The 20668-nt window shown below is 64.0% G+C and overlaps 2 protein-coding genes across 2 annotated transcripts in view; one reads left to right on the plus strand and one right to left on the minus strand.

The window, feature by feature from the left end:
* The window catches only part of ADGRA2 (adhesion G protein-coupled receptor A2), an 18146-nt gene extending 2220 nt beyond the window's left edge, over positions 1-15926 (plus strand). Inside the window, exons 2-20 of the mRNA XM_027667113.1 lie at positions 10-162; positions 6978-7049; positions 9375-9446; positions 9551-9622; positions 9774-9845; positions 9939-10102; positions 10171-10384; positions 10675-10839; positions 11379-11580; positions 11662-11811; positions 11944-12105; positions 12250-12459; positions 12532-12733; positions 12969-13177; positions 13321-13448; positions 13844-13967; positions 14087-14232; positions 14394-14483; positions 14726-15926. Coding sequence (XP_027522914.1) covers positions 10-162; positions 6978-7049; positions 9375-9446; positions 9551-9622; positions 9774-9845; positions 9939-10102; positions 10171-10384; positions 10675-10839; positions 11379-11580; positions 11662-11811; positions 11944-12105; positions 12250-12459; positions 12532-12733; positions 12969-13177; positions 13321-13448; positions 13844-13967; positions 14087-14232; positions 14394-14483; positions 14726-15926 — 3808 coding nt within the window. The remainder of the gene's footprint in view (positions 1-9; positions 163-6977; positions 7050-9374; positions 9447-9550; positions 9623-9773; positions 9846-9938; positions 10103-10170; positions 10385-10674; positions 10840-11378; positions 11581-11661; positions 11812-11943; positions 12106-12249; positions 12460-12531; positions 12734-12968; positions 13178-13320; positions 13449-13843; positions 13968-14086; positions 14233-14393; positions 14484-14725) is intronic.
* A 1609-nt stretch (positions 15927-17535) lies between these two features.
* BRF2 (BRF2, RNA polymerase III transcription initiation factor subunit) lies at positions 17536-20559 on the minus strand. Its single transcript, XM_027667114.1, has 4 exons — positions 20397-20559; positions 19833-19892; positions 19232-19553; positions 17536-18766 (listed from the first exon to the last, which is right to left on the minus strand). The coding sequence occupies exons 1-4, from the start codon at positions 20557-20559 to the stop codon at positions 17914-17916; spliced, it is 1398 nt and encodes a 465-aa protein (XP_027522915.1). The 3' UTR covers positions 17536-17913.
* Between the last annotated feature and the right edge of the window lie 109 nt (positions 20560-20668).

The raw sequence follows: 20668 nt of genomic DNA on the forward strand, positions 1-20668 counted from the left end.
GGCGCGGAGCTGCCCCGCGCTCAGCCTGGGCTGCAAGTGCTCGGCCGAGCGGGCCAAGGCGGGCGGCGGCCCCGGCGCGCCCCGGAGGAGGGTGGTCTGCAGCGGCGGGGGGCTCCCCGCTCCGCCCGAGCCGCGACTGCTGCCCGACGGCACCGTCACGCTGTGAGTACCGCGAGCGGGACCGCCCCGGGCATCCCCCCCTGCCCCGCGGCATCTCCCCCGGGCATCGCCCCCGCATCCCCACGGGCATCTCCCTCTGGCCCCGCACTGCCCCGCACTGCCCCGGCCGGGCGCTGCTGCCCCGGGGCGCCCCGAGAGGGACGGGAGCCCACGCGTGGGTCTCGCTGAGCCCGCTCCGTGCTCCGCTCCGTGTGGGGGGGACCCCGCATCGCCCCCGGCTCGGGGAGGTGCTGGCGGGACACGGGAGCCGGGAGGTGAAGCCCCGCGGGGTCGGGGAGCGCAATGAAGTTCCTTTTTTCTCTCGATAAGCGCCTCTGCACCAGCGAAAGCGTCGCTCGGTGCTGCGTAACGTGGTTTAAATCGCGTTAAAAGAAGTGTCGCGGCTCTGGACCCCGCTGTCCCCGCGGCGCGGGGCTGGTGTGGACGTGAGCTGGAAATCCAGGAAACGGGCTCCTTCTCCCGCTTCCCTCCGCGGCGTTTCTGAGTGCTGGGGAGGATGTTTTTGTTTGAAAGTGACTGTTCTCGCTGGAAATATTTACTGAGAAGCGACAAGGAGAGGTTAATGGGTTTGGAGTTTGTGCAAAGGGTCTAAAGCTGCTGCTTGGTCCCTAAAGGCTCCTCTTCCTCACGCCCCCCTTGCCGGGGGTTGGGGTTCAGCCGGCGCTGGCAGCCGTGTGCTGCTCGCTGCAGGGTTTATTTATAACTCCGGAGGAGATGTTTGAATTAAAATCTGGATGGGAGGCTGGGCTGGCAGCCCTGCAGCTGAGGGGAACGTCGCCTTCACCCGGGGTGTCATCCAGTCAGGGCGGGCAGCCCACGCCAGTGTGCCCGTGGTCGTGGCTCCCACATTCCGCTCCTCGGGTGGGTTTGGTTGGATGCTGCTGAGGGTTGGGGGCTGCCGAGCCCCTGGTGCTGTCCATCCCCACACGCTGGAAACCTCTCAATCACGTTGCTGTTGCTCTTGGTTCCCTGGGTGCCAATCATTGCCTGGGGTCCTCTCTTCAGGGTGATGGTGGCAGCGAAGGGACCCCGCTGGCACCACTGTCCCCGCGTGGAATGTGGCTGTGGAACACACCGGTGCTGCAGAGTGGGGCCACGAGCAGGGGCTGAGTGTGACAGTTCCATCAAAAGCATGAAGTCATATTGGAATAACAGCACTGATGGGTGTCCCTGGCACCCCTTGGTGGGGGACACTGGGTGGCTGTGGGCAGGTGACAGCTGTGGGCAGGTGACAGCTGGGCTCTCCATCACATCCTGAGCTTTGCTCTTCGTGGCTTTGCTCCTACAGCCCTTCCTTGTGCCTCAGCCCCTTGCAAACACCCGTGGGGGCGTTTAGGCCCTTGTTGGTTTTTATTTGGGAAAGGCAACCCATCCCATGCCTGCTCCGGTGCCCTCTCCAGCTGTTCCCAGCAGGGCAGAGGGTTTGTGCTGCCTGTGCTGGGCCGGCTCCCTCAGAGGGGCCAGGATGACGGTGCAGAAGCATTTAGGGCATTACACGATCCCACTAAAACGTGACATGAAACCTACAGGCGTAGGCAGAAACCTACAAATATGCGGTGACCCTGGCTCTGCTCTCGCGCAGTAAACATGATTTATTCCAAACCCTTTCCAGATGGAACAATCAAAACCAGAGGCTCCGACTTTGGGAGCGTCTCCTGGAGCCACTGGGGTGCGGGCAGGGAGCGGAGGGGCCCAGGCACGTGGCAAGGGCTGCACGTGCCTTGGGGACACCCTGCTGGGGACAGCCAAATCTCGACTCCTGCGGGTGAGCCGGGTCTGGGCAGGGCTCCTACATGTGCCCTGGGGTGCTGGGTCTCAGCTGTGCCCTGGGGGGCTCAGGCCCTCTCCGTCCCCTGGGGTGCTCAGCATCGCAGGAAGTGTGGGGCGTGTTTGGGGCAGTAATGCTTCAAAGCAGAGCCGTGTTCCAGTCCTCATCCAGTCCAGCCTGAAGGCAGGAGTGCCTGAGTGCACGGGGAGGCTCTTCCCAGCAGCCACCAGCGGAGGAGGGATCTGGCCTGGCCACGGCTCCGTCTGTCTGGGCAGTGGCCGGGGACAGGCGGACGGCCAGAGGAGGTCGGGTGGCTGGAGGAGGTCTGTCGCCCTGTGGGTCCCTCCTTCGGCTTTTTCCCACACTCTCGCTTTACTTCTTTATTTATCTTCAATTATTAGGCCTGTGCTGAGGAATCTTGTTCTGCCTCCTCGGCAGCTGCTGCGCATTTACCCCCCCTGTGCCTGAGAAACGCTCGCTGGCATCGCAGCAGGGACAGGGGACAAAGGATGAGGGGACAAAGTGCACCCTGGGGACCTGCAGCCACCGCTGGGCTCGGCCTCAGTCCCAGTGCCCCAGACACATGTTGGTGTCCGATTGGGAACATCTTCCAAGCAGAGCTGTGTCTCCTTCCTCTTCCTTTGGCTCCTCGCAGGGATCACCAGGAGCCAGCATGGGGACACATGTGGGGTCTGGTGAGCAGGGTGGTGCTCACGAACCCCTCTGCAGCCCCAGCAGACGTTACACACACAGCGTGTGCTCTCTGACACCCGCCCCGGTTTACACCCAGAGTTTCATTCCTGCCCCCAGCTCCCTGCAGGGAGGAAGGAGGAGCACCAGCCTCAGTGTCACCCTGTTCTGATGTGGCCCTGCGGAGCTCACCCGGCTGTTTTGGCAGGGCTGGCACCGACGCAGCCTGGGGCAATCCCCCAGCCCCACATCCTGCTCCTGTTGGGGCTGGGGGATTTGGGACCTCTCTGGGCCACCCCTCCGGCGTGGCTGTGGCTGTGAGGTGCCGGGGCACTGCAGACGTGGATTAACAAGGCTTTAATCCCCCCCAGCTGACCCCTGTGCTAATCGGCCGGTGGAAAAAGCGCCATATCCCTAACGAGAGCTGGAGAGCCATGGCCAGCCCCGCTGTCACACGGGCGGGAGCCCAAACCTCTTCCAGATGTGGAATCCCAGCACAGGCCTCATTTATGTGCACAGCTTGATTGCACTGAAATTACAGATTGTCTGCAGGGAATAGAGGGCTTTGACTTATGACCAATTTCCAGTTCTACTTGAACTCCCCGCTCCAAGGCCGCTCTATCCTGGGCCCTGCAGATGGTTGCTTTCTGAAGCCTTCCTCATCTTTTTATTTGTTGTTTATTGGGCTGCAGCTCCATCAGGTTTGGGTTTTCCAGAGGCTAAGGGTCGTGGTGCTGCCCCTTGTGTCGGAGCATCCCAGCCCACGCTGGCTCTGGAGGCTTCATCCTCTCTCTGGAGCTTATTTTTCCTGTGCTAACAAAAGCTGAGGCTTGGAACAATAATTTTCACCATCCGAAATAGCCCGGCGTGACGTGAGGCTGGAGGCAACGTCCGGGCATGGGCGGGGCAGGGAACAGCCCCTGAGCACCCAAACAAGGTGGGGACAGGGGTCCCAGCCAGGGCTGGGGGGTCTCCAGTCCCACTGGGCTGGGAGCTGTGGGGTCCCCTCTGGGATCCTGCAGGGTCTCCCCTGGGATGCAAGGTCCCTCCCTGGAGCTGTCAGGCCCCTCTTGGGGTGTTGTGGGGTCCCCCTGAGAACTGTGGGGTCCCTCTGGGATGCTGTGGGGTCCACCCTGGGATGCTGCAGGGTCCCTCTGGGTTGCTGCCTGTCCTCCCCTGGGATGCTGCCACCCCCAGAGCCCTCCCTGCTGCCAGAGCCCTCGGCACCTCTCACCAGCCCCGGGGCCCCTCTTTTCTCTTCCCCAAATCCCTCTGCAGAGCAGCGAGCCGTGCTCGGGGCGCAGCCTGCGCCGTATCTGCTCCCGGCATATGCTTTGAATTAATGCACTTGGAGAGCAGAGCCGGGCCGGGTCCCCGCCCCCACCGCGGCCCCCCCAGGAACCTCCGCGCCGCTGCCTTCCCTGCCCGGGCTGGGGAGCCACCGTCTCCCCGCGTCCTTTTTTGGTTGGGTCCAGAGGAAGTTTATTGTTTCAGCAGCCCAGTTTCTGGAGCTGTTATTTATCCAAGTGGATTCCAGCACGCTTGAAAAAACAATCTTGTTTTTTTCGCTTTTGGCTCCTCTTTTTGAGATTTGAAAAAAAAAAAAAAAAAAAGAGAAGAAGAAGAAGGGGTCTGTGTCTCCCTGCCGGCAGCCTCGTGGGCTCCAAGCCCCCACAGCCCCAGCATTGGGGTGGGGGGTTGGAGTGCAGATGCTGCACCCCTTCCAGGGCCGGATCCCCCAGGATGGGAGGATGCTCCTCGGGGCTCTCCCCGCCGTCCCCACCATGCATCCCCCATCGTTTCCGTTTGACTCCACGCTCTGGTCCTTAATCCCTGCATTGTCCGGAGGGACTTTTCCAGCCGCAGCTCAATTAGCCAATTATTGTCCCCGTGGCGGGGCTGTCCCTGACGGGAGCCCCCCACCCGCCCACGCTCCCCGGGGCCGGAGGGTCTCAGGGCACTGGGCAGGATGAAGGCGCCGTTTCGGGTGGAGAGACGTGGGGGTGGTCAGGCACTGAGGGCTGGGGGGGTCCCCAGCCCTTCCCACCCAGCATATCACTCCAAGCCCGGGCTGGGCCTTCCTCTTGCTGAGCTGAGGGGTCCCATCCCCTCTCCCCCTCAGGTGATCCCTCCTCCCCGGGGCAGCTCTTGTGGTTTGAAATCCAGCTGGGGGTCTGGTTTCGTCCCTGCGTGCCAAGGGCTGGGTCCCTGCGTGGGGTCCCCAGTGAGGCTCGGGGTTTGCTGGCCCGTGACCCCTGTGTGTTGGATCAGGGTGGCCCAGCAGACACACTGATCCCGTAGTATTTTGGGGTTTCTCAGGTAATCTCATGTGAGGGGACGGTGGTGAGGGCCTGCACAGGGCTCAGCTGCCTGCGGACACACGAGAGCAGAAAGTCCCATGGAGCCTGATGAGAACTTCCTGGGAAAAAAATACAAAACCAAAACACAACCAAAAAAAAAAAACAAAAAACAACAGAAAACAATTGGGAACATAATATCCATGAAACTAGAGAAAACAAAACAAACCCGTGTTGGAGGATGTGGGCTGTAACAGGGGAGCGTGAACCGGCTGGCTTCTGTGGGACAGGGAAGAGAAGAGCCAGGATCCCTACCCAGGAAGGGTTTTACCAGGAAAGAAAACTTTTGGGCAAACTGTTGCTGTCAGCGCAGCTTTTTGTGTCAACAGCTCGTTTTGGGCAAGGATCTCTTCTCTTTTGGAGCTCAGGGTGTCTGTCCCACACCAGCCGGCTCTGGAGGGACTCCAGGGGTGGCTTTGCCAAGGTGATCCCCAGGGGTGGCTGATCCCGTTGGATCGTGGGAGCGTTGCCTTTTAAGGTGGGAGATGTGGAATGGCAGAGGCACAGATGGTCCCAGGGGCCCAAGAACAGAGAGAGGGTCCCCGGGGCTCAGCCTGGGGCTGCATTCCCAGCGGGGTGCAGCTCCCTGGTGCTCCGGCCCTCCCGGCTCTGCCCACCACACTGGGGCATGGGCATGGCTGTGTCCCCCTGCACAGCCAGTGCTTTGGGTTGTGAAATCTCCTGCTGCTGGAATGAAAACCTCCTGGAGCCACTGGGGCCTTGAGCAACAGCTCCCGCCGACACCGTGACGGGGAATTGGGGCACACTGAGGGGCTGCTGTGGCCCAGAGCTGGGGCTTTACTGGGAGTGGTGGTGCTCTGGAAACATCCCTGCTGCCCCCTGCTCTGGGAAGGGTCCTGGGCTGAGCCGGCACCGTGGTCGCTGCTGGGGCGAGCCGCGCCCCGGCAAAGAGGGGTCCTGGCAGGGAGGAAAGGGTCAGACACGGCCCCGGCCCCGGCAGCTCCGGCCGCCGGTGTGTGGAAGCAATTTGCGGCCGTCGGGGCTGCCGGACGCTTCCGCTCCCCTCCGGCCGGGGCGAGGGTCCCGCGGACCGGTGCTCGGTGGCGGCTCCTCATTAGCACAGGATGCGGGGGCCGCGCTGCGGGACCCCGGCCCTTCCCTCCCAGCCAGCCCGGGAGGGTGGCATCCCCCTCCCGAGCCGGGTCTGGTCCTGCCCGTGAGCCGAGCGTGGCCGCGCGTCCGGGCGGGACGGGCTGGCAGCACACACAGCCCCCATTCAGCCCGGCCGCCGGGCCCGCCGTGTGTAAACAGCCCCGGCCCGGCCCTCAATGAGCCCTTTTTTCCCCGCGCCTCCCCCCGGCCGAGGCTCCCCGGTGCCCTCCCGGCCCCGGCCGCCGCCTGCCCCGGCTCTGCCGCCGGGTCACATTTGCCGGCGCTGGCGTCGCCGGTGCCCACGCGGCCGCCCTGGAGGCACCGCCGGTCCCCGAGAGCCGTCTGGCTCTGCTAATTGCAGCTTTAATGAGGTCCTGGCTTAATCGTCGGGTGCCGGTGCCCTCCGTCCGCTCCCGTCTCCCCACAAGGGCCCCTTCGGCCAGCAAACTGTTTATTTTGGAATAGAATCGCAGGGCTGGGAGGCTCCCGGGGTGGCCGCAGTGCTGTGACCAGCAGGAGCTGGGGGGTCCCCTCCTGGTTGCAGGTCCTCGGGGTGCCCTGGGTGCTGGGGTGGGGGGGGTCATCGCCCACCCGTGCAGCTCCCAGGTGATGCCCCAAGAGCTGGCACGGGGACCACGTGGTGTTCCATGGCATGAGGACCATGCAGAGTATCCCATGGTCCCACCTGGCCGTTCAAGCCTGTCCCTGAGAGTTCACCTTGTTCCAGTGGCACAGCTGGGGCTGGGGCTTCTCACAGGGGGGTCTGGTTGTTCCCACTCCCCTCCAGCCCCCAGGTCACCAGGGCATGGCCGGGGGTCCACGGCAGGTCAGGTAACGAGGCTACCTTTCTCCCTTTGCTCTTCCCACAGGCTGCTGAGCAACAACAAGATCACGGTGCTGGAGAACGGCTCTTTCTTCGGGCTGTGGGCTCTGGAGAAGCTGTGAGTGCCCGGCGGGCAGGAGGGTGGGGGGCAGGCAGGGCTTCCATGGCGTGAGGATGGAGTGGGTGCCAGCATCACCACCCACATCCCACTCCTGGTGTCATTCCTGGGAGCTGCAGCGGGACTGGGACCCCGGGGCACGGAATTTGCCGCCGGCACCCACGGGCATCCCAGGGACCCCGGGAGCTGTGGTGGGGCAGGAGGCACCGGGGGGGCCGCGCTCCGTGAGGGCCGGTATGAAAAGCAACATTGTCCCCCCGAACAAAGTCAACTTTCTTATCTCTCCATGAAAGGCATCTCTATGGAGGGAGCTGCGAGGAGGGGAGATTTATGGCCCCCATATGGGTTTGATCTGTAGGTATGCAGGCGCGGGGACCGGCACTGAGGGCGTTTTGTTCCCCGCCAAGGTCTCGCGCATTCCGGCGCCCCGCGGGCTCCCGTGGAAATCCCCACGGGACTGGTTTTGGGGTGAGCGGGAAGCAGTCACCTTGGGGGCACCATCCCACACGGCCAAGTCCTCCCCAACATGAGTCCAGGCCTGGGGTCAGTTCCTGCCCCTGGCACTGAGCTCTCATTAATGCTGAGGAGCAGTGAGGCCACTCCTGGGGAGGACTCTGGCTCTGCAGCCCCCAGGGTGTCCAGGATCCCCACAAAGGTCTCTGTGCCCTGGGAGAGCAGCCGCCCCAGGTCACCTGCTGCTCACCACAGGGTCAGAGGGGTCCAGAGAAGGTGGGCAGCACTCCCCCACCCCAGGCTGGCCACATCTCCCTGTGCAGCTCCTGATTGCCCTCGACAGGAGCCGTAATTGTTTTCATCAGGTCGGTTTGGGGCCACGGCACAGACGTGCCCCGTGGAGAGTCCGGCTGGTGTGGTGGGGACACACTGGGGGCTCCAGGACCCCTTCCTTCTCATCCTGGGGCTCACAGGGCCCCTGCTCACCCTGGCTGCCCATCGTGGGCACTTCAGAGTCCCAGCATGATGGGGAGAACCGATTCCCGGGGTCTCAGCGGTGCCCCCATGGACCACTGCCCCTCCAGGCTTGGCATCTCCGGTGATTTGTAGCGGCGTAATGAGATTAATGAGTCTGAGCGGGGCCGGTATGTGGCGGCGGCCTCATTAGCACAGCCCCGCTTGGGAATGGCCCAGGGGGACTGCGAGGGGGCTCGGCGGGTGACAGAAGGGACAGGGATAGACTCTGTCCCTTCGTCTGCCCCTGTCTGAGCTGGGCTGAGGCGGGTGCCCAGGTCTCCCTCGGTGTGTGCAGGTGGGTGTTTGCAGGGCAGGTGTTTGCAGTGTGCCTGTTGTTGGTGCAGCGGGTGGTGGCGGTACAGGTGAGTGGAGCTGTTCCTTCAGCACCAGCGCTCACCTGTGCACACCTGCCTGCACACCTGCCTGCACTGCTGGCCATGGGAGCTGCCGGGACGTGCGTTTGCTGCTCTGGAAGGCTGGGGATGGCAGGCATGTGCAGAGCCGTTGCATCAGCCGAGTGGGGCCGGGATGACGCCGGCTGTGTTTCCTCTCCCTGCAGGGCCCCTCATGTCTCTCTGGCTGGACTCCCACCCCCCTGCACTCTGGCTCTGCTGGAAGGGGTTGCACTGCTCCTCATCCCAGGCACTGGCTCCTGGCCCTGCAATGGGGCTGTGGTTGATGGGGTGTCCCCAGGGCCGCAGGCGGAGCAGCGGGAGACCCAGCGCCGAGCTCCCTGGAGACTGCTATAAATAAACACAGATCCATATGGATCCCATTTCCTCTCCCAGCCAGTGCCGGTGCTCGGCAGGAGTTGCCTCGGGTCCCAGGGACTGGATGGAGCAGCTGATGCCACCAGTGCTGCCAGCCCTTCTGGCAGCCTGACCAGCCCCTGATAGGATACATGCCTGCAATCAGGCTAATCACCCAAATGAGCTTCCCAAGGGCCACAGAGCTTGTCCAGGGCTGTGCTCTTATCCCAGACACGGGAGATAACCCACCGGGATACGGCTGTTCTGGAAGCATTGTGGGGCCAATGCCAGCAGCCAATGCCAACGTGCAGGGGCATGTGATGCTCCTTGGTGCACTCGGAGTGTGCCGAGGGGCTGGCATCCCCCTGGGAGCAGCAAGGAGCCTCGTGCCTTCCCTGCACCCTTCAGAGATAACAAGAGGGAAATGGGATGGAAAACTGCTAATGAGGCCCTTGTAGGGTGTTTGCAGTGCCTGGAGGGGCTGAGGAAGAAGATGAGGGCTGGGAGTGGATCAGGTGCACTCGTGCCCTTGGCCCCCCTGCGTTGTGTCTCCTGGGGACAGGGCTCCCTGTGTCACACCCCAAGGTCTGTGTCTGTCTCCCCACAGGGACCTGAAGAACAACCTGATCAGCACAGTCCAGCCGGGCGCCTTCCTCGGCCTCCCTGAGCTGAAGCGGCTGTAAGTGCCAGCACAACCCCCCGAGAGCACGTGGGGCTGGCCCTGGGGACAGTGGGGACAGCGGGGTGTCCCCAGCCCTGATGGTCCCTCTGCTTACCTTGCAGGGATCTCTCCAACAACCGCATCGGCTGCTTGAGTGCCAGTGTCTTCCAGGGGCTCCCCAACCTCCTCCGGCTGTAAGTAGCTCCCTGGGGACATCCTGGCCAGCCCTCCCCCCTGGCTCCTGAGAGGGGGGCAGTGTGAGGGCTCAGCGAGGGGGTAGGATGTGTCCCCTCTCCCAGCAGGTCCCCGCTCCTCTCCATGCCACCTTTCTCTCCTGTCCCGCAGGAACATGTCCGGGAACATCTTCTCCAGCCTCCCGCCCGGCGTCTTCGACGAGCTCCCCTCCCTGAAAGTCGTGTGAGTTTGTGCCCCAGGATTTTGGCACCAGGGGGAAACCCTGCCGAGGGTCTCAGGGTTGGTGTGTGACCCTGTGAACGCCGTCCCTCGCAGGGACTTCGCCACCGAGTACCTGACGTGCGACTGCAACCTGCGCTGGGTGCTGCCCTGGGCCCGCGACCGCTCGGCGCAGATCTCGGAGCGGACGGCGTGCGCGTTCCCCCGGCAGCTGCGGGGCGTGACCCTGCGCGGGGCGCGGGACGGGCAGCTCCGCTGCGGTGAGCCCGGGGCCGGGGCGGGGGCGGCGGCGGCGGCGGCGGCGCGGGCTCACCTGTGTCCCCCGCAGCGGGCGCCCCGGAGCTGCACACCCACCACCTCATCCCGTCGCTGCGCCAGGTGGTTTTCCAGGGCGACCGGCTGCCCTTCCAGTGCACGGCCACGTACCTGGACAACAGCACCCAGATCCGGTGGTTCCACAACCGAGAGCCCGTGGAGGAGGACGAGCGGACGGGCGTCATCGTGGAGGAGAGTCTCATCCATGACTGCACCTTCATCACCAGGTCAGGGGTGGGGACCGGGATGGGAATGGGGATGGGAACGAGATGGGGACAGGGATGGAGATGAGATGGGGATGGCAATACAGACCACATGGAGATGGGGATGGGGATGGACACTCGTGGCCGCAGGACTCGCAGGTTTGCAGGTACTGAGTGCCACGGGAGGGCTGCCAAGTGGGGGCACCTCCTGTGCTTCATGGCATGTGTCCCCGAGCCCCCAGGCCTGGGGGACCACTGCTGCAGGCTCGCCGTGGGGCAGCCCCGCCGTGCCAGCCCGTCCCCTCTGCCCGCAGCGAGCTCATCCTCTCCAACATCCACGTCTCCGCCAACGGCGAGTGGGAATGCGCTGTCTCCACCTCCCAGGGCAACGTCAGCAAGAAGGTGGAGATCGTGGTGCTGGAGACCTCCGCGTCCTACTGCCCTGCCGAGCGGGTCACCAACAACCGCGGGGACTTCAGGTGGGGACACACGTGGTCTGTGGTCTGTGCCACGTGGAGCACGGGCGGGCCGGGGGCTCGCCTCGCCTCCCCTCACCTCGCCGCAGGTGACCGGGCGTCTGGTAGCGATTAGCGGCCGTGGGGAGCGCGCGCGCTTTTGAAGGGCTTCCCGTGCCGGCGGCGCAGCCTGGCTCCAGCAGCAGAGGTGTTGGAATTTCTCTGGCACGAGACGAAAGGCTCCGGGCGCCCGCCGTAACCCCGGCGGGGCCCTTACGGAATATAAATTACTGGCACAGTCAATGTGGCTTAAATTAGCGGTGCCCCCCACCCCTGCTGCCTCCCCCCTGCGCTGCCAGGGCCGAGCAGGATACGGGATTGGAGGGGGTGGGGGATTTTTGGGGAGTATCACCCTCAACCCCCCCCTGGAGCCCAGGAGAGGTGGGGGCTTGGTGGAGGGTGTCGGGGGCCACGGTGCTCGCGAGTGGCGCTGGGCAGGGGGTGCATGGGGGGGGGATGCTGGTGGCAGGTGCCCCACGGTCACCGTGTGTGGGTGCCCGCAGGTGGCCCCGCACCCTGGCGGGTATCACAGCCTACCAGCCCTGCCTGCAGCACCCGTTTGCCGCGGGGCCGGCAGGCGCGGGCGCGGCGGGCGAGAAGCAGGCGTGGCGGCGCTGCGACCGCACCGGGCGCTGGGAGGACGGCGACTACTCCCACTGCCTCTACACCAACGACATCACTCGAGTGCTCTACACCTTCGTGCTGGTGAGTGGGGGTGCCAGGGGGCTTGGCCGGGGCTGGGGGGGCCAGGCACAGCCGGTGACTGTGCCCTCTCCGTGGCCACAGATGCCCATCAACGCCTCCAACGCCCTGACCCTGGCACACCAGCTCCGCGTCTACACGGCCGAGGCAGCCAACTTCTCCGACATGGTTGATGTCCTTTACGTGGCCCAGATGATAGAGAAGTTTATTGGCTACGTGGACCAGATCAAGCAGGTAACGAGTGGTGCAGCTGTCCCCTGCTTGCCCCAGTGCTGCCCCGTGGTTTTGGGGTGGAAAAGCATGAACTGGGGTGTTTCCCCGAGGGACGGTGGCAGATCTTTGCAGAGCCACTCACTGTCCCTGCAGCTGACGGACGTGATCGTGGAGATGGCCAGCAACATCATGCTGGTGGACGACCACATCCTGTGGATGTCGCAGAAGGAGGAGAAGGCCTGCACCAGCATCGTCCGCTCCCTGGAGAGGATCGCAGCTCACACGCTGGGCAGCAACTCCCAGCACATGGCGGTGGTGAGGGGGGGCTGGAGAGGGAGGAGGAAAAATTGGGGGGCTGGTGTCGGGTCTCTGCCTGTGCCAGGGGTCTCTCTGGCTCTGCCAGGGGTCTCTCTGGCTGTGCCAGGACTGATGACCCCCCCACGGCGCTGTGCCCGGCAGAACTCCCGCAATATCGCCTTCGAGGCGTACGTGGTGAAGCCCGAGAGCTACGTGGGGCTGAGCTGCGTGGCGTTCCAGCGGCGGGACGGGGCTGCACCGGGACGTCCCCCCCTGGCTGAGCGAGGGGCCGAGCCCGTGCCCGACCAGCAGCTCAGGCTGCGCTGCACCACGGGGCGCCCCAACGTCTCCCTGACCAGCTTCCACATCAAGGTATGGCTATGCCAGGGGCCGGGGGGGGGCTTGGGGGTCAGCCCCTGCTCACCGGCGACCCTGCGCCCGCAGAACAGCATCGCCCTGGCCTCCATCCAGCTGCCCCCCAGCCTGTTTGCCAGCCCGGTCTCGGCCGTGCCAGGGACTGACTGCAAGCTCCAGCTGCTGGTCTTCCGCAACGGGAAACTCTTCTGCAGCACTGGGAACTCCTCCCGGCTGGCTGATGATGGCAAACGCCGCCGCGGGGCCACCCCGGTCATCTACGCAGGGGCCGGTAAGGGGGGGATGGGGGGGGGGGGCTTGGGCTGCCCTGGGGTTGCTTTTCTTGGGGGATGGAACTCCGTGGGCTTCTTGGGGTGTTGGTGGGGTGTTCCTGCAGCGCAGAGCCATCCCTGGGGTTCTCGTGGAGAGGTGGGATGTGGGGGGGCATCCCCCATGTCCAGGCCCTTTTTGGGTGCAGGTGGAGGGGTGTCACTTGTCCTGCTGACCGGGTTTCTCTGTTGCTGCAGACGGCTGCGGAGTGGGAAACCTGTCGGAGCCGGTGGCCGTGTCCCTGCGGCACCCCGGGGAGGGCGCGGACCCCGTGGCCGCGTACTGGAACTTCGAGGTGCTGGGGGGCATGGGGGGCTGGAGCGCCGAGGGGTGCCAGCTGGCTGCCCGTGAGCCCAACGTCACCTCCCTGCACTGCCGGCACCTCAGCAACGTGGCCGTGCTCATGGTGGGTGTGGGCGAGCGGTGGGGCCGGGAGCCTTGCCGGGGTGGGGGGAATGTGGAGCCTGAGGGCTGCAGTGGGGGATGTGGGGGGGGACAGGGGCCAGGGATGGCGACGTGGGGTGTGATGGGCTGTGCTGTGCCGTGCAGGAGCTGAGCGGGTTCCCCGGAGAGGCACAAGGTGCCGTGGAGGTGCTGCACCCGGCCATGTACACCTGCACAGCCGTGCTGCTGCTCTGCCTCTTCACCACCATCATCACCTACATCGTCCACCACGGGTGAGGGAGCGCCTTGGTGCCCGCGGAGGTGGCTGGGGGGCTGTGCAGGGGTGGGTGTCTCCCTGGCAGCTGGAGGGGCTCCCCAATGGCCAGAAGGAAAGTGCATGGGGATAGTCATCCAGGGAATGAGGCCCTTTAGGACATGGGCTCTCAGGAGACGACCCTCCAGGAACGTGCTGCCTGCCAAGTAGCACTGCCCCAGGAGCCCTGGGTCCTGGTCCTTTGCCCATGTGCACGTGTGTGCCTACACAGCTTCTCCACCAGCCACACTCCATGGCCAGGGACAGGCTGTTGGCCTGGGCCTCTGGATGCAGGGTCTGTGCCAGCAGGAGCTGTGGCTCTCTCAGGGCTGGGCAGGAGCTCACAGGTACCTGCTGTGCCTCTCGCTCTTCCAGCACCATCCTCATCCCACGGAAGGGCTGGCACATGCTGCTCAACCTCTGCTTCCACATTGCCATGACGGCCGCCGTCTTCGCGGGAGGCATCACCCTCACCGGGTACCGGATCGTGTGCCAGGCGGTGGGTACCGGGCTGAGGGATGGGCAGAGCCCCGTGCTGTGGGCTTCTGCAGGGCGGTGACCTGGGGGGAAACAGCCATGTCAGCAGCACCCCCTCCCCAACCGTGGCCTCTCCCACAGGTCGGCATCATCTTGCACTATTCCTCCCTCTCCACCCTGCTCTGGATGGCGGTGAAAGCCCGAGTGCTCTACAAGGAGGTGACCTGGAAGGCACCACGGCAGCCGGATGGGGATGTGTCCCAGGCAGCCCCCAGACCCATGCTGAGGTGCAGACCCCCCTCCCCCTCGCCCCGTCCTGGGGGGAGCTGCGGGAGCACCTCCTGCCCCACGCCCAGGGGCTGGGGTGGGACTTGTTCTGTTGGGCAAGCCCATCCCGTGCTCTCCTGAGGGCTGCAGGGCTGCAGTGACACCGTCCCTCCCCGTGCAGGTTCTACCTGATCGCCGGCGGGATCCCCCTCATCATCTGCGGGATCACGGCAGCCGTCAACATCCACAACTACCACGACAACAACCCCTAGTAAGTGTTCCCTCTCGACATTCCCTCCTCCCCACACGGGTGGCCTCCCTCTGCTGGGGCAGCAAACTGGGAATCTGGGCAAGACGGGGAAAGGCCAGTGAGGTTTTTCCCAAGAGTTATCCATGTACTGGGGAAAAATCAGCCAGGCAAGCAGCATGGCCCCACAGAGGCCGTGCCATCAGGGCGGGGCTGCTGAGCACCTCCACGCCACGACCCCTCAGAGCCCCTCTTGTCCCGCACAGCTGCTGGCTGGTGTGGCGGCCCAGCCTGGGAGCCTTCTACGTCCCCGTGGCTTTCATCCTGCTCGTCACCTGGATTTACTTCCTCTGCGCCGGGCTCAGCCTCCAGTGCCGACCCTTACGCCGGAAAGACATCCCGGAGCCACTGGAGCCACCGCCACGGCTGGGGGGCACCGGTGACCTCCTGACAGACTCTGGGTCCATCTCGGTGACACTGAACTCGGGGCCACCCTGCCCCGAGGGGGACGGTGTCTACTCCCTGCGGGTCCAGTTCTGGGCACTGGTGACCACCCACGCCTTGTACGTGGCGCTGTGGACGTTCGGTGCCATGGCCGTGTCCCAGCGCTGGTACCTGAACATTGTCTTCAGCTGCCTCTACGGCGTCACCGCCGTGGCACTGGGGCTCTTCATCTTCGTCCATCACTGCCTGCGGCGCCGGGACGTGCTCAGCTCCTGGTTCTCCTGCTGCCCATCGTACCGGAACGCGCTGCCCATGCAGGCCTACGTGCACCCCGGGCTGGGGCCGGAGGACGGCTCACAGGTCTTCATCGGCTGCGACCCGGAGGCAGCTCGTTCCGGCGCCTCCTCCTCCTCCTCGCCCAGCAGCGCCGGCTCGGCCGGGGGCCGCTGCAAGCTCACCAACCTGCAGGTCGCCCAGAGCCAGGCGGACGCCCGCCCGGCCGCCTGCCTGGAGCCAGATGCCGCTGACGGGAAGCCCACGAGGCACGCCAGCAACCTCCACGGCCGCAGGAGCCACCGGGGCAGAACTAAGCCGTGCCGGGACGGGAAGCACCACCGCTTGAAAATGCTGCGGGGCCCCTCGGAGCACCCGTCCAGCGAGAGCGGGAGCCTCCACAACAGCCACTCCGAGAGCTACCCCAGCGGCAGGACCAGCCCGGCCAGCGGCAGCCGCGTGGGGCCGCGGGGGCCCAAGGACGGGGAGGCGGCCGCCAGCCCCTCGGAGGGCAGTGATGGCGGGCGGCGGGCGCCCGACTTCGCCGAGGGTCGCCGGAGGAGCGCCAGCCGGGACAGCCTGCGGCCGGGCGGCGCCGCCGAGAGGGAGGCGAAGCGCCGCTCCTACCCCCTGAACGTGGGCAGCCACAACGGCGGCCTCAAGGGCAGCAAGTACGACATCAACCTGGCCAGCGCCGACGGCGTGGCCGGCATGAAGACCGGCCTCTGGAAGAGCGAGACCACCGTGTGAAGGCGGGGAAGGACCGACAGCCACGGTGATCTCCTCCGGGAGCTGCGGCCAGAGCTGCTCTGTGGGAATCACCACGTGCACTAGCAGGGATGGGCGGCACAGCCGGGGGGCTCCGGTGACCCCGGGTGACCCCACCTGTCCCCCCCCCACCCCGAGGAGGCTCCGAGCTTCCCGCGGTGGTGCCGGGTGAGGGCTCCAGGCAATCCTTGCAGGAACTGCGACTGTGCTTTAATCACTCCGGCGTGTCGCTTGAGACTGATCCTAAATGCTATTTTATATTATACAGAGGAAATGTCTATTTTTCAAAGCTATATTATTGAATGTATATATATGTATAGACAGAGCCGTAAGTGGCGCGAGGGCCTCGCTCCCCACCCGCGTTCCCTGGGAAGGGGATGGGCACTGGGCCAGGGCCCGCTCGTGCCACGACTGCAATATTCCCACTGAGGGACCACCCCAAGTGCCCTTCACGTCCAGACACCGCAGCCCCAGCCTGAGCAGGCGGCTGCTGGAGAGCAGCTGCTCCCTCTGGAGTGGTTTTATCCGGCGTTCAGCCCTGGCGGTTGCACGGTGCCAAAGCCATACTGCAAAGCCAAGCACAAGGTAAGAGGAGCCTCAGCTCCAAGGTGAGGATCACCTCGATTGTCTGCACTGCTTTAATGCCAGACACTAAAGTCACAGCCAGGAAGGGCTCCCAGGCCCTCGGAGGCACAAGCCATGCAATGGGGTGGGCTGGTGGAGCCGGGACTGACCCTCTGTGCCAAAGCACCAAAGAACCAAGATGTGTGACAAACCCAGAGCAGGTCCATGTCCTTAATCCAGAAAATACTCACGTTTGCTCTTAGGAAGGCAGAGAAACCTTCCTGGGGAGCAGGGACCATTCCTGGGAATGCAGGATAAAAATGCCAAGGAATTAGGGACCTTCCTCAGACAGTTCCCACGATGCAGTCAAAGGGCTGGAACCTGGATAAGCACTTACTGTTTCCATTGAAAAACAAGTCCCCCCCTTTTTCCCAGCAGGCAGGTAAAACAGCCAGGCCACGGGGAGGGCTGCAGCAATGCAGGACGGGAGTCTGGTGCCACCTCTGCCCTTTCCAGCCTCCCCTGCCTCAGCTTCCCCTGCGTGCAAATGAGTTTAATTACACAGCTACCTCCGAGGGGTCGTGGGGCCAGCGGGGGCCACGAGTCAGGGGAGGAAAAAGCACTTAGTGGGGCTTGGTCTCACCTCAGAACCCCTCAACCCACAGGGCTGGGGCACCCCTGGGCTTAACCTGCCGCTTACCTGCCTGCCTCGGCTTCTCTGCCCAGCTTAGATGCTTAAATATTTCATTGTCCCTGGTATTTAACACAATTTAAACCCTTGCTGTGGCTCCTGCAGCCCCACCAGCCTGGCTGATGCCCCGTGGTTCTATTGCTTTGCTGCACTGTGACAGTATTAGAGAAAAAGCTTTGTATTCTTAATTACACTTTGTTTTGTCTGTTTACAAGCGAATGACATATCAACAGAGCTTCCTGCAATATCCGGGGGGGAGGGAAGGGAAATATGCCAAAGAAATGTCTTTAAAGGGGTCTTTTTGCATTTTTATATGAATAGAATGTTTCTAGCAGATATGTTTTGTTTAATATATTAAAGACTTGCCAATCTGCCAAGACCCACTGTTATTTCTCTCAGACTTCATGTTCAGTACAGCCCAGCCCCAGGGGTTTTTCTGACCCTCACAAACTCATTCTGCTGAAGGATTAGAAGTGGAAGGTGAGGCTGCCCTGGAAAACCTGGCACCCGCACTTCCATTTATTTCTATCAGAAATGTTAACACGACCCAAAGCAGTCACTCTACAAAAAGCCCCATTTTGGTCCAGAACACAAAGGCCCCACAACCCCGTTTCCCAGGCGACTGTCCCGCAGCACAACCGCTCTGTCCCTGGCGGGTTTCACACTTTTGGTCCCAAAACTGTCTCTGGACCATCCTCTGGGCCACAACCGCCTTCAGGACCAGGCCTTGGCCTTCCTGAAGGCCCGGATCTCCTCGGGGCTCCGCAGGTACTGCTCGATCTCGCTGTCAGAGATGGGCTCGTCGCCGGTGATGGCCGGGTCGGGAGCGCTCGGAGCTGCCGAACGCAGCCTCTTCCTGGGATGGATGAGGCAGGGTGGGAGCAGAGGCCTCGGGAATTTCCCTGCCAAGGGACAGCCTTTCTCCTGTGCCACTGGAGGAGAACTGGGAGAGCCCTGGCCCAGCAAGTCCTGGCCTGTGGAGTCCTGGCCTGGAGCATCCTTATTCAGGGAGTCCTGGCCTGGGGAGCCCTTATCCAGAGAGTCCTGGTCTGGGGAGCCCTTATCCAGGGAGTGCTGGCCTGGAGTGCCCTCACCTGGCGATCCCTGGCCTGTGGAGCCCTGGCCTGAGGCCGCACCACACTGCTGCTCCTCCCCACCCTCCTGGCAGAAGGCGTTTTTCAGCAGGAACACCCGGTGCTGCAGCAGATCCCCCACGTGCTTCACCACCGTCTTCTTGTCCAGGTGGAAGCTGCGCAGCCAGGGGAGCTGGGAGGCCATTCCCAGCAGGATCTCCAGCAGTTCCTTCAGCCTCAGGTGGGCAGGGGGAGGCAGATCCACCCCTGCCACCCTGCAGAACCTTGCCAGGGGGCAGGAGAGGCGGGTGCGGGGCTGCAGCGACTGCCACGCCAGGAACGCTGCGGCCGTGACCACGGGCACGGGGTGCCGGCCCGTCACCAGCCACGTCTCGCTGGCCAGCTCCACAATCCCCATGGTCCGGGCCACCAGCTTCTCCTTGTCCTCCAGGAACGGGGCAGGGACGTCGGCCGAGGGCTGGAACAGCCGGAAGCTGCGGGAGCAGGGAAGCCTCGGTCACCTGGGAGATGTGGCTGCAGGGAGGCCCTCTGGGACAAACACACCCTGCCCCTGCCAGGGGCTGCTGCTCATGGACACCAGGAGGGGTTTCTTCATGGGAAGAATTGTTAAAACATTGGAATGGCCTGCCCAGGGAGGTGGTGGAGTCGCCATCCCTGGAGGCGTCCAAGGAAGGACTGGATGTGGCACTCAGTGCTCTGAGCTGGGGGACAAGGTGGGGATGGGGCACAGGTTGGACTCGATGACCCTGAAGGTCTTTTCCAACCTCAATGATTCCATGATTCTGGAACTCATGGTACCTGCCTGAGCACCTCCCTGCCCTCTCCAAACCGAGGAGATGAGAAAATCCCAGCCCAGGCGTGACAAGGGAGGCACAAAAGCCACACCCCTGTGCCACACAGCTCACCCCACCTGTGCCCCCTAGTAGGGGCCCTGTTACCTGCTCAGGTGTGTCTTCACCAGGTCTGCCAGGCTCAGGGCGGGCACAGAGAGCCCCAGCTCCTTCTGCAGGCTCTGGAAGACGCCGGCAAACAGCTCCTGCTTGGCGTAGAGGAGGGAGCAGATGGTGCCCATGGTCAGGGGCCAGTTGTGCTGGCGGCACGTCACGAACACGCAGCAGCCCCCCAGCAGCTCCTTCTTCTCCAGGCTGACCAGGTGGAAGGCAGGGAGCAGGAGGGCCCTCTGGAAGTAGGACACGGCCGTCTCCTCGAACACCGCCGGCAGCTGCAGGACTTTGCACAGGTCCTGGACCCGCCGGATCCCTGCGGGGAGACGCTGCCCTCAGAGGTGGGATCAGGCAGCTTCTCCTCAGCATTCCAGAGCAGGCAGAGCTCACCCAGCCCAGGCACAGGTGCCAGAGCAGCCAGGTTCCTGCACCTCCCCGTCCCTCAGTGCTGGCTGGGTGCAGCACCAGCTGCCTCATCCAGGCTTTGCCACCAGCTCCAAAGGGTCTCACCATTTTTTTAAAGCATTATAAATGCACTAAACAAACTGGAGCAGCAGCCAGGGAGGCTCGAGGGGTGGGGGAGAAACACTCTTACCTCGCTGCAGGCAGCGGCTCAGCTGCTCCTTCTGCCCAGTGCTCTGGGAATAGGCCACCTCTGGAAAACAGGGTTAGGTCAGACAGCCTTGCAGTGATCCCAGGGGGACAGTGTCGTTAGGATTTGGGGCAACCAAATCCAAATCCAACCCCACGGGGCTGGATTCCAACCATCAGAAGGGACAGAGCAGCTCAGGTGAGGGAGGGGTGGGATCCCCCCAGGGCTGGGGATTCTCCACACATGGATTCAGCCAACGGCCCACAGCACTTAAAGCTCTTCTAAGAGCTTTAAACGAGATTTCGACAGCCTTTTTCATTAATAATAAGGAATCCACACCGTAAATCCCTTATAAGAGATTTAAACGCCCAGGAGCGGCTCATCAGCGGCTCCCAGCCCAAACCCCGGCAGGGAAATGCTGTGGGCGACGGAGGGAGGGGAGAGCGGCCAGCGCGACCCGGCACGGCCCCGCGGACACCGGGAGACCGCCGGGAGGGACGGGGGTGGGGGGAGACACCGACACACAACCCGGGGAGCGGGTCAGCCGGGCCCCGGCGCGCTCCGCACCCCGCAGATGCTCCTCGTCGCTGTAGGTGGTGGTGAGCAGCCCCTCGGCCAGGACGCAGCCGCAGGCGGCGCAGACCAGCTGCTGCTGCGCGTACAGCGCGTCCTCCACCAGCGCGGCCGAGCCGCACTCGGGGCAGCGGCCCCGCGCCGCCACGGCCGCCATGGCCGCCGCCGGACCGCGGCGGGGGGAGCGCCGCCAACAGCCAATGGCGGCGCGGTCTGGCCGCAACCCACCAATAGCGGCGCCGCCCGCGGTCCGTCCCCCCCCCCTA

The sequence above is a fragment of the Corapipo altera genome, unplaced genomic scaffold (genome assembly GCF_003945725.1).
Source record: "Corapipo altera isolate COAL_440 unplaced genomic scaffold, ASM394572v1 275, whole genome shotgun sequence".
In the NCBI taxonomy this organism is placed as follows: Eukaryota; Metazoa; Chordata; class Aves; order Passeriformes; family Pipridae; genus Corapipo; species Corapipo altera.